The 13,223-nt window shown below is 33.2% G+C and overlaps 1 protein-coding gene across 1 annotated transcript; it reads left to right on the forward strand.

Annotated features, from left to right (window-relative positions):
* The first annotated feature begins 2 nt into the window (after positions 1-2).
* On the forward strand, positions 3-12,385 carry LOC124372880 (hemicentin-1-like). Its single transcript, XM_046831291.1, has 6 exons — positions 3-96; positions 292-416; positions 1,619-1,810; positions 3,537-3,675; positions 4,911-5,042; positions 12,327-12,385. The coding sequence occupies exons 1-6, from the start codon at positions 87-89 to the stop codon at positions 12,383-12,385; spliced, it is 657 nt and encodes a 218-aa protein (XP_046687247.1). The 5' UTR covers positions 3-86.
* Positions 12,386-13,223: the final 838 nt, after the last annotated feature.

Genomic DNA, 13,223 nt, shown 5'->3' on the forward strand with positions numbered 1-13,223 from the left:
TCCGAGCCCGACAATGTGTGCGAGGTGATCAGTTGGCAAAAGACTGTGAAGGACAGAAACTGGAAGTTACTTCTTGTTTCAGTCGAATGTGTCCTGGTAAGTTTAGGGAAAACTTTATTAACTGGTAAAAACTTGAATTTTGAATATGAAAGGAGCATGATATTTTCTATCAAACATAATTAATTAAACTGGCATGTTTGTTGTGAAACTTGTCATTAGTGAGGAATTAAAATGTTGTAAAGACACTATTATTCAACTGTAGCTAACATTTCTTGTTACATCATCATGTAGTGGATGGCAAGTGGAGTGCCTGGGGACCATGGAGTCAGTGTAGTAGTTCCTGTCTCAGACAACGCCAGCGACTCTGCTCTAAACCCCTATATGGAGGAAAGCCCTGCATTGGGGATAACATTCAGGTATTGACATATTTCAATAGAGCCATTTAGTTTCACTGTATTATTAAAATGAGCTGTAAACTTAAAAAAAAAAACAACAAATTGACTATTACTTAATACGCTTAAACATGGAACGCTAGTTAGCTGCCTTCTGCACACCTAAAACTCCTTAGGTACTTTTAACACAAGCTTAAATTTAAAATTGCATTTTAAAAAAGAGTAGCTCATCTCAGATCCATAAATTTGTCACTTCAAAAACTTAAATTATAGTGTCTCAATGCTAATGAATTGTTAAAAATACAATTATATGTTAATACTAATTCTTTGTGATTTATATTCAATACAGATTTTCCCATAAGAAAGTCCATATATATATATATATATATATATATATATATATATATATATAAATATATATATATATATATATATATAAATTATAAACTTTATATATATATATAAAAAACTTTATTATATATTAGCTACATACTAGATAAACCATTTGAAAAATTTTATTTTATCCAGAAACATAGTAGGAAAAAGTTCCTATGAAAAGTCAATTATTTTGCTATTAATTTTAATCAAACATCATATAATACAACTCATAATCATGTTTATTTGTATTTGATTGTAAAATGTTTACATTATTCTGATTTAGGAATGATTGATATGCTTTGATTTCTACAGTTAATATATTTGGCAGAGCAGGTGGCAACTTTCTTATTCATAGGACCTATATGTACCTACTTGTCAAATAATGATTTTAAATTTTAATATGGACTGACAAATGGTAAGATAAACCAAATTTCTGAATCCTTTATTGCATTGTTAATTTTATTTTGTCTCGTTGATACACCTTTCTATTCATATTCAAAATATTATACTATCCTTTATGTATATATATAAAGCTGCCATTTTGTACTGGGTTGAGATAGAAAGCTCTAGTTTCCACCGTGTTTCTTCTTTTATCAAGACCTTTCAAATGAGGTGTTACTTTATGGGTCTTACATTTTAGAATTTAGAGCCGCCCCAAATGGGCAAATTTGTAACAGTGACTAAAAACTTCACGTCTATTTCCTAGAAAAATGTCCCGAGTTCCATCCCTTCATCTTAACCCATCAAAGACTAAACAGTGTGTATTCATGCTTTTAACTCACCATGTATATAAAACAATAGAATATGAAGTAAATAAATCAATCATTACTATGGGTGATTTAATTTAGATAGAGAAGTGCTATACAGCTGACTGCCAAAAGTTGCCTGTCATGAATACTGCTCCCAAGTCTGCTTCTCTGCGTATCAGTGGAGAACTGAATGGAGAGAAGGTAGAAGGCATGTACTTGGATGCAGATATCACCCAAGATGGTCCCAAACAACTGGTTACAGCCACTGTCAAGGATATACTCAAAGCTCAGGTATCTTACTTGTGTACACGGAATAAATATTTTCACGCTCTGTAATTGTTTACTGTGTCATGGACATCGATTATATAAAAAGTGCCAGTGTTGAGGATATCAATGATATGTATTTTTATAATATAAAAATATTACGTCATTCTGGTCATATAACTATATCATTGTATTTCATGTGTTCGAAAATATCAATATATGCTAGTTTTGTATTATACGAGTTCTCTTTGTCAGTGAAATGATGACGATGATATCATGTGACAGCTCATAGTGATTGAATATGGGATGTTTAGTATGTGCATGGTTAAAAGCATGGTAGCTTGATTAATAAATGGATAGTAGTGTGTTTTGGTGCTAGTAAGAATTAAAATATATAGTATGGTTACTATAATACTTTATGCTGCGTAATAACACTGTAAATAAGATATTTTTCAGAGAAAACTTTTACCTTTAACTGGGTGTGCCAAGTGATAAAATTTTGTAAAAACATTTTTAACATTATTTTTAGCTTGTATAATATCATAAATTTTCTTTGAGTAACTTCATATATATATAATATATGTATTGATATGGTTTCACTGATTAGTATTTATAAAAAATAACAAAAAAATTTAATTCAAAAATTAAGTGGTAAGTTAACTATTTCACCAACATAAAAAAATGGTAGAACTTAATTCATAAACATAAAGACGACGAATTAATTTTAGTTTTATTTATTGTGTTACAAATTTATGACATAATTTGCTAATTAAAAAAAAGTCAGTGAAAACACATAGGTTAGTAGAGTGAAACGTTGCCTACCACATCAGAATACGACGATCCAGTCAGAAATGGCAGCGCATAATGTACTTCACAATGTGTACCTAAAACAACCCGCCATTTCTGATTGGATAAACCATTTGAGATGCGGTTTGCGGCATTCAACTCTACTAAGTGAGCTCTTTCAAATGAGGTATCACTCGACCCATGCTTTCATTTAAGATTTCCATGTTTTCCTCTGTGGGCCATCCCCCCATGGTTAGCATGTCATGGTAATAGCAAGGAAAAATAGTTTACATAGCCATATGACACTGTGCAAAGTTTATTGATGTTATCTGCTATGGTTTGTAAAATATTAAGCCGTACCCAGACTTTTCAAACACCTTGTATATGCAATGTTAATGAAACATTGACAACAACATTAGTTTTTAAGTATCTGATGATACTGTCTGCTCTGTATCTTCTGTTAATAGTAGGCCAAGTGGTAGAGGTGGTGGCAAAGTGTGCTTTGTAATTAGGGCATATATTATTGCAATATCATATTTGTTTTTATAACTCACAAACATAACTAAGAATTTTGTTGTTTATTTATTTTTTTTTTTTAATGAGAGGCAGATCCCCTTTTGAGCCTTATTCTGCCCGTCCTCATGGGCCACTGGCCTGTGCGAGGATCTTATCAAACAGAATAAGGGGGGAGAGTCCATACAGTACAAGGTCGATGGTACTGATAAAAAATGCAAGGTCACAGACAGGATTCGAACCTGCACTATCTCTAACTCAGACTCAAAGTCCAACGTCTTAGACCGCTCGGCATCGACACTCCCAAATAATAAACCATAGTTTTTATAAACTACAGAATCACAGTAAATATTGTAATAAAAATAATTTAACAGATATACTGTTTATTACTTTCATTTTTTAATTTTATTTTTCCACAAACAAGATTAATAACTAAAGATATATTTTCTTGCAGGCCAATTGGTTTCCATATCTTACTTTCTTAATGCCTCCATTGCCCTGGAATACAGCATCGGAAAAAGAAAAGGCTAACAATGGATATACTTTAACAAATGGTAATTTCACTGAAGAATCAAGATTTCAGTTTGCCACAGGTAATAAATACAGTATTTTTCATATATTAAGCTTAGCATATTTGATGTACTATCATAGTTCATTAGGTTACAGATGGCTTAAAATGATAGCTGAGTTACAAATCCTCAGTTCAGAGAAAATATGACTCTTGTAGCCAGGTGCTGTTTTAAAGTAATATCTATTTTAGATATGTACTGTATATGAATACAATTTTCCAGTAGGTAGTTAGGACTAATTTTGATAATTTATTGAACTTGTTACATGAGTAAACATCCCAATTTCAGTAGTTTCGAGAAGAGGAGTGAATAACTGAATTTAAGTTAGGATAATTACTGACAATTAACAATCATTACATTCTTTGATTTCTCAATTAATGGCTCAAAGATTATATTATATGAATAATACATCTGCTCATGATCCCATCCTGTGTTTTGATATCCATATAAACATGCAGTAACAGCCCGTCATGTGGTACTATATTGGAGCTAATTTTTTAATTATTTTGAATAAGTAACTTTAAAAGAACATTGTAGACGAAAGGAGAAACACATGTTTGTAGCGATTTTTATTTCAGTTGTTTTATTTTCCTGATATTAATATTGTTAACAATATTAATAATGACAATAGTATTATCACGACGAAGCCTATTGTAACTGAGAATGTTATTTAATGGCCAATAAAGATGATTTTAAATCTTGAATCTACTAATAGTCACATGAGCACACTCTGTTGTATGTGCCACCATTAGACATTGTGCCGCTCAGTAATAAAAGTTTGTAATAGACATTGAACTGCTCAGTAATTTAATGCAATAGCTATAGTAGTGACCACAATTGGCACATTCACTACTAATAGCCACAAGATATCACACTGTGGTGTATGTGCCACCATTAGACATTGCACTGCTCAGTAATTTTATGCTATAGCTATAGTAGTGACCACAATTGGCACATTCACTACTAATAGCCACAAGATCACACTGTGGTGTATGTGCCACCATTAGACATTGCACTGCTCACACACACAACACACATTGCACAATTGGCACATTCACTACTAATATTCACAGAAGCGCTCTTTGTTGTATGTGCCACCATTAGACATTGCACTGCTCAGTAGTCAAAGTGTTAATATTAACTATAATGTCTATCAACAAATTCACAGTCATACATATGTTTCATTTACTTTTACATATTTGTAATATAGTTTGTATTGTCATTAAATAAAAATATTAATTTCAAATATATCTAAAAAGGACAAGAACTCGTGGTGAGGCACAAGGGCAAAGGAGTGGACAAGGAAGGCGCTCTCAAAGTTGACATTGAAGTAGTGGGGAAAGTTCCAATGATACAGCCTACTGCCTCAGTTGTTATCAGCCCCTATACGGGTTAGTATATACTTTTATAAAAATTTCTCCCTCTAATAAATTTGAAAACAAATACTCGAATAATACACTTTTTATTTTGTTTTATTGGAATGTTTGTTTTCAAATTTATTAAGAATTCCAATAAGAAAAGAGTTTTTTACAATGAATTTCTCCTTCTTCTTTTCACTTTATTATTTTAATTTGAATATTTTTGGTATTATTGCAAATGATGTATAGACTTGATATCTGTCAACAATTATTTAATTTTATTGAAGGAGGAGCTTTTCTTATTGGAATTTTATTGAAGGAGGAGCTTTTCTTATTGGAATAACTATTTAGTGTGAGAAAATTAAAATTATTGGACAATTGTAAGTTTTTGTATATAAAATATGTAATTTTATTTATAGGATTAAAAAATAATTGCACTAAAAATTCAAATAAAAATATATCAGTTTTTCAGTTAATTAAAAGAGATGAGCAATTATAATCCTGCAGTTGAAAAATGTTAAACAAGTTATTTTGTTACAGATATCCTAGGATCAATTATACTATAATAAAATAGATTTTGTACCCTATTGCCAATCCAGTCCATGTTCATGTATTCTTATGGTGATGTTTCAATGGTTAACTTTCATCATCAAACCTTTGAAGAAATGACAATTTTAGACAAGGGCCTGAAATATGATTTACAAAGGCACAACAAAATCCTTTTAAATGAGCTTATGAGTTCCGAATGTGCAATAAAAGCTATCCCAAAGCAAGATGATAGGAATATTGCTATTAGCAGTTATACAAAGTTATATGAAAAACACCAACAATAAAATCACATAATGTCCTCAGATCAAAAACAGGAATTACTGGTTGTAAACAATATAAAAAAAACTAGTAAACAAGGCACTGTTATGCAACAAAAATTACTCCGATAAGTAAAACATTTTATGAAAGAAAATAAGATCACACTTTTAAGCAAATATCCCTCAAACAACTACTATGGACGAATAAAAAAATTCGAATCACTACAGCAAAGTATTATTCAATGACAACAAAATACCTGATCTCCATGTAACCCAACAGCACCAACTCTGTTTGGATTACCAAAGGTACACAAGACATACCTGACATACCTAAATAAGACATACCTTAGGTGATTTACATTTCAGCCCCAACATACAACTTAGCAAAAAAGTTAAAACAAATCCTTAAATATCGCATTGTATACAATCTAATTATAGCCTAAAAAACACTTATGATTTAACCCCTGCATCGGGCGCATACTGGAGGTTAGCTCCAGGTTGCTCTATTTTTCTAAATATCTTTAAAAGCGCGTGACCTTGAGTGTCGCCAGTTTTGCCCATCCCCACACCTTTTCTTTATCGATCGATCACCCAGCGGTTTGCCCGCTTTTTCTTTTTTGTCAGTGTGAGGACGTATTTACGTTGGGGCTGGAGGCTGCTTCCCTGTGCGCCCGTGCGTGTAACAGTTATACCTGGAGGTAAACTCCCTGTGCGACCAACCGTGTTCCGTAATATCATTGAATGTTCTATTGATTGGACTTAGTGATTATTTTATTTATTGCTGTTAAAAGTGTTTAAAGAAAGTTTTAATTCGTTTTTTTCTTATTTGTAGACAGTTTTACGTATGTTCTGTAACATTTATAATTTTTATTGTTAGTTACAATGGAGTAAGTGAGGAAAACAGGTTAGCTAGGCTTCTGCTTAGTGTCGAAAGAGAAGAAAATGAAGTACTAGGAAGACCTACTGGTGCATTTGTTCGACAACTGTTCAACGAATCGGATGAAGAAGACACCATTGTGGCTGGATCTGACGACGATGAAGGACATGTTCATCTTGCTCAGGAGCTGGAAGGCAATGAGGTGCAAGGGGCATGAAGAAGGTAGTGTATTTTTAGGAAATTATGTCAGACGATTTTTGATGAACTTGATATTATCCCTATTCATAATCGTTTGCATGGTGATATTGTCACAAAAGCAGATGGGTCTCAAGCTTATATTAGCAGGAACAGAAAAGTTGTTATGGAATATGCAACCCAGTCAAGAACGTAGAACACCTGCCAGAAACATACTCTGAATGAGGATGGGTTGCACTGTTGGTGTAGCAAAAAGACGCTAAAACTGCTTTAGATATTTGGAGCTTGTTTTTCACAGATTCCATGATTTTAGATATTACACAATCAACTAATGTTTGGATTAATAGTAACAAGGAACGGTACAGTCGTGAGAGAGACGCAACAGAAACTACACCAGAGGAAATTAAAATGTGTATTTGGCATTTTGTATATGGCAGGTGTCATGAAGTCTTCACACCAGATACTTGAAGAGCTTTGGAGTAGCGATGGATTTGGTGTAGAATTTTTTAGATGTGCAATGTCTATCAAAAGATTTAAGTTCCTGCTCACTGCAATGCGGTTCGACGACATCACAAGTAGAGAAGATAGACAGAAACTTGACAATTTGGCTCCGATAAGGGATTTATTTGAAGAAATTTGTGTTGAAAATTGCAAACTTCATTACAGAGTGAGTGAGTTTGTAACTTTAGATGAAAATGCTGGAATCTTTTCGTGGAAGGTGCAGTTTTCGACAATATATCAAAAACAAGCCAGCAAAATACGGACTCAAGATCTATGCGCTAGTATGTGCAAAAACATTTTACACGGCAAAATTTAGAAGTATACGCGGCAAGACAACCCCCTGGTCCTTACCAAATAGATAATTCTGCGAGAAGTGTTGTGCACCGCATGATCGAGCCCATATCAGGATCTGGAAGAAACGTCACCATGGACAACTGGTTCTCCTCTGTACCATTATGCTTCGATCTAATGAATGATCATCGTTCTTACAATGGTCGGAACTTTGAGAAAGAACAAGCGGGAGATTCCAAGTGCATTTCTGGAAACAAAGCACAGACCCCGTGAACAGTTCTATGTTTGCTTTCAAAGACAAATGCACAATGGTATCCTTTGTCTCCAACAAGAAAAAACATGTAGTGCTTGTATCGACTCTACACAATTATGATACAGTTGGACAAACAACCCAAACTCTCCAACTGTAGGGAAACCTGAAATTGTCTTATTTTACAACAGTAGTAAGGGTGGAGTGGATACGGTGGATAAGTACAAGGAGTCCTATTCAAACTGCTCGAGTTTGTAATCGCTGGTCAATGCGAATTTTCTACTCTCTGTTGGATATAGGTGCACCTAAACACCTTCATAATACTAAAGGAAAACGCCAAAGAAACCGAAAATGAAAAGAAGAATCTTTTTACGAACCCTTGCTAAGGAGTTGTGCCAAGACCATATGCGCTCAAGGATAACTATCAGGAGCACACCAGCAAATGTAAAACTGAGAATTTGTAAAATCATGGAGATTGCTGATCCACATCCAACAAGAACTGCCCGCCTGAAGACGTTCAATCGGCCAGATGTTACAGCTGTGATTGGAGAAAAACATCGTCTTTCCAAGACCCAGTGTTCAAAGTGCAAGTTTTTTATTTGCAGAGAGCACACTGCTCCAGCTATCTGTATCATGTGCACTGAGTCTCGTGTGCCATCCGAAGAAGACATGAGTGAGTAGTTCAGTTTGCTAAGGAAATTTGGTTACCCATTTTTGTAAGTTTTTCAAAATCTTTACATTAGCTTAATTAAATACGGTCTAATATTTTAATTTTATAGTTGACAAAGAAACATAAAGTAACGCTTTTGTCATTTTTACTAACTTCTACAAATAATATTTTTTTTGTTTATTGCCGATTTTGTTCAAATCTTGTAAATTTAAATCTTATAATTTCAATTCTTATTTTAATTTGTATTGTTTAGTATAAGTTTTAATAGTACTCATTAGTTATGTTTAGTTATATTGTTAGATAATATAAGTTTAGTGATACGTGCGATATCATTATGTTAGCTTATTTCATAAATTATTGCTTACATTTGTATTTTATTTAACGAATATATTTACATAAGGTATTTAGGGAGCTTTTCTACAAACAATTGAGTTTTATAAATACACTTTTTATTGCGTTGTATGTTAAATAAACCTTTCTTGGAATAACGTATTTGTACTTAATTCTAAACCTGGAGGTAACTTCCTGGTGCGCCGATAACGTTTCAAAATCGATGCGCCCGATCAAAGGTTAATAAAAGAAACAAAAAACGCAGAGGTAAAAATGCACAAGAAATTAGTGATGTAACTAATTTATACACTAATGTCCCCTGTCTCAGAAGCATTTTGAAATAACAAAAAAACATTACCAGTAATTCAAACCCACCCCTGTGAGCCATTAATGAAATTTTAGTCTTAGGAAGTTATCCAACAACATTATTTTCCTTTTAAGGATGAATATTTTATGCAACATGACAGACTTGCTATGGGTCCACCACTCAGGTTTGGCTGAAATATATTTAAACTATATTCTTGTAATGCAACAAATACAGTAACAAAATGACTCTGTACCACCTCGTAGATGAAACTTCAGTATTTTTAATGGTTCAGATTGGCGAGTAAACATGTAACACAATTATCTGAACAATATTACACCAAAATTAAAATTCACTATAGAAGTGAAAGAAAACAAGAAATTAAACTTTTGGAGCCAACTTTAAAGAAGGATAATAACAGATTTTATTACAGCATGTATAGGAAACCAACAAAATTAAGCCAAACAATCGATTCAATCTCACACCATACAATATCCAAAAAATACGAGGTATGGCTATTAAATAACGGGACTGATATTGTAAAAAAATTTATTTTCATTTTAAACATAATTACTTATTATCACCTTCAATATACACCCCTTCTCTATCCCTGCAACGCTCCATGCGAATTTTCCATTGTTGGAAACAATGCTGAAAGTCATCTTCTGTCAACTCTTTCAGGAGTCTTGCCGCTTTTTCTTGAACAGCTTCTACGGATTCAAATCTCGTACCTTTCAATGCAGATTTCACCTTAGGGAAAAGATAAAAGTCGCATGGTGCTAGGTCTGGCGAGTAAGGTTGATGTTCTAACACTGGGATACTGTACTTGGTCAGGAACCGCTTGACAGATAACGCGGAATGAGCTGGCGCATTGTCTTGGTGCAAAATCCATGATTTGTCCTTCCACATTTCGGGTCATTTTTTTCTTACTCTTTCACGTAGTTTATTAAGTACTTCAAGATAGTAATGTTGATTAATTGTTTGACCTTCAGGAACCCAGTGAAGGTACACAATCCCACGAATGTCGAAAAAAACAATCATCATTGCTTTAAATTTTGACTTGCTCATTCTTGCTTTTTTGGCTCTCGGTGAAGTTGAGGTCTTCCAATGCATGGATTGGCGCTTCGTTTCCGGATCATAAGTAAAAAACCACGATTCATCACATGTTATTATTCTTTCCAATAAATTTGGGTCATTTTCAATGGCATTCAAAGTGTCAGTACAAACATTTTTACGAGCTGCTTGTTGATCAATCGTAAGAATTTTTGGTACCATTTTTGCACACACTTTTTGCATGTTCAAATTGTCATGTAAAATTTGCCGTACACATTCTTTATCAATGCCTACAGATTCAGCAACTGCACGAATGCTTAATCGTCGGTCAGACCGAATCAAATTAGCAACTTTTTCGACATTGTCTTCCGTTTTTGATGTTGAAGGACGACCTGGCCGCGAATCATCTTCCACGTCTTGTCGACCATCTTGAAAACGCTTAAAACCATTCAAAAACACGAGTCCGCGATAAACATTCACTGACATACACTTCTTTTAGTAAATTATAGGTTTCGGTAGCGGTTTTTTTCCAAGTTTAACGTGAAATTTAATAACAATTCGTTGCTCTATTATTACGCTAACCATTTTTCTGGCAAAACAAAATAACAACACTTACATAAATGAAGGTTATGACACAACGATGTTGTTTACAGAAACGAGACTAACTGCATTCTGAAGAGGAAGTCTCAAACTACACAGCTGTTGGTCATTGTTGGTTGGCGCATGCGCACGCGCACTCGTTCCACTGCAGCGTCAGTCCCGTTATTTAATAGCCATACCTTGTATGGTACCTACAACTCTATGATACCCAGATTATTAAATGTACCTACCTTTAAGCCCAGAAAACTATAGGTGCCAAGAAACCAAATACAATAAAATATATAACAAAATCCAACGATTATCCTCATAGCATGGTCAATAGATTGGTGAAGAAACACAACAAAAATGAAGTAAACACAAATAATGAGAAAAAAATATGTATTTATAGAATGTAACCACTCTGTACAAAATTCTATTGCTAAAGAATATAATAACCATGACATGTGGTCTTTAAAACAACTAATAAATTTAACAATATATTAATAACACAAGCACTGTGTGTGTATTGGGTAAGAGTGGAGTATATAAAATAAAATGGAATGACTGTTTCAAAAAATTACATAGGACAAACTGATTGGTCATTGAAAAAAATATACAAGGAACATCATCCCAATGTAAGATTAAATGACATATGTCTACATTCGCTCAGCAATTACTGATATGAAAATCACAAGATGAATATGGCCTTGAAATAATACATCGTTGTAATAAGGGCAGTTTATTATCAACATTGGAAGAGTAGCCTATAAAAACTTATGCAGCTTTTAAGAGTGACGTTGGTCTTAACCTGTTAAATGAAAAATTAAAATACAAATCTAATATCCTCTTCAACACTTATCAACAGTGGAAAGAATAGCACCCCAGTCAGAACAGCTGATCAGAACGATAACACCACACGTGGGACAGAACCAGCAACTAGTTACATAATTCCAGTTGTCCACCTGTTACCACACAGCAGCCATACATGTAACATCACGCATGATCGTGTTTTGTGTTATTGTGCAAATAATATTTCTTTATTTATGTATGTTTTTTGTTTATTTATTTATATGTGTTGTAAATTTTAATGTTGTGAGAAAAGCCATCCACCACCATGGCTACTAAGGTCTGATGAAGGTCTTTTGAAAACATGTCACCACACAAATTTTGCTTATAAAACTGTGATACTTCTTTTAATTACTTAGCGAAACATAAAATTAATTATATACAAGAGTGAAATTGAATAAGTGAAAAAAATTGTTTAGAAAATAACAAGTGAAACAAAATAAATTTAATAGTACAAGCCAAAACAAAGGATCCAATATCAGCTTATTAAATCATTACTTGTAAAAATATTTATGATATGTATGTGATTTTAGTTTTTTACATACATTTAAATTTATTATTATGTATGATCTTAACATGCAAATAATATCCTAATTTATTTATATGTCATTCCAGAGGATTACATACAGACTGGACCCAACTCTCTGTACACTTCTTCAAGGAGTTTCTCTTGACGTAGATGGGAAGAAACACCCATTCACTTGGAATAGAACTGTAGTCTATGACAGATCACAAGGAACCATGCCGTAAGTTCTCAGATCACAATTTTATATCTGTTTCTCAAATTTCTGCTTTTAAAAGTGAGTAAACTGTAGTGAATATCAAGAAGAAATTAAAACATTACCAAAACATAGACTATATTCAAGAAAGTGTCATGACTATAGGAGGGAGGGAGATGAAGATGAACTCCTCCTAAAGTCCTATAAATAATAAAATATTTGTATAACAGCAATCCAACTTGTTTGAAAATACCACCAGTTACATATTTTTACTTAATTTGGCCTCCCTAATTTATTCAACTTTAGATGTTTTCAGATTTATTCCGAACTCCTTGGTATGGTGCACTCGTCAATAAGTTTCATGCCTCCACATAGATTAGTCCTGTAACGCTACTGATTCAAAAGTCCCATTATTTAATTATGTTTAGAAAATGACATTGCTATCCTCTTTCTTTTTTTTACTTTTACATACTTGGAATATTATACAATGCCTGTCAATATTTTTTTTACAGCTATTAAGTAATATTTTTTTTAATTGGGGAACTATTAGACTCCCAATGAAGCTAGAGCATATATAAGGCAATTATGAGGGTTACATGTTGGTGGCTGCTCCTATTGTAGAATAGTGTCAGCTTTTCTTCTTCTGGATCAGGTAGATAAATGTTTCTAAACTTATAAGAATGTATTATATTTCATTTGAAATATTTTTGTTATATACTATTTTAAATATTCTGTATGTAATTAAGGCCGCCTCACACCAAACGTCCATGCACCCACTGGATGGATTTTTTGT

The sequence above is a fragment of the Homalodisca vitripennis genome, unplaced genomic scaffold (genome assembly GCF_021130785.1).
Source record: "Homalodisca vitripennis isolate AUS2020 unplaced genomic scaffold, UT_GWSS_2.1 ScUCBcl_4247;HRSCAF=10315, whole genome shotgun sequence".
NCBI classification, from domain to species: domain Eukaryota; kingdom Metazoa; phylum Arthropoda; class Insecta; order Hemiptera; family Cicadellidae; genus Homalodisca; species Homalodisca vitripennis.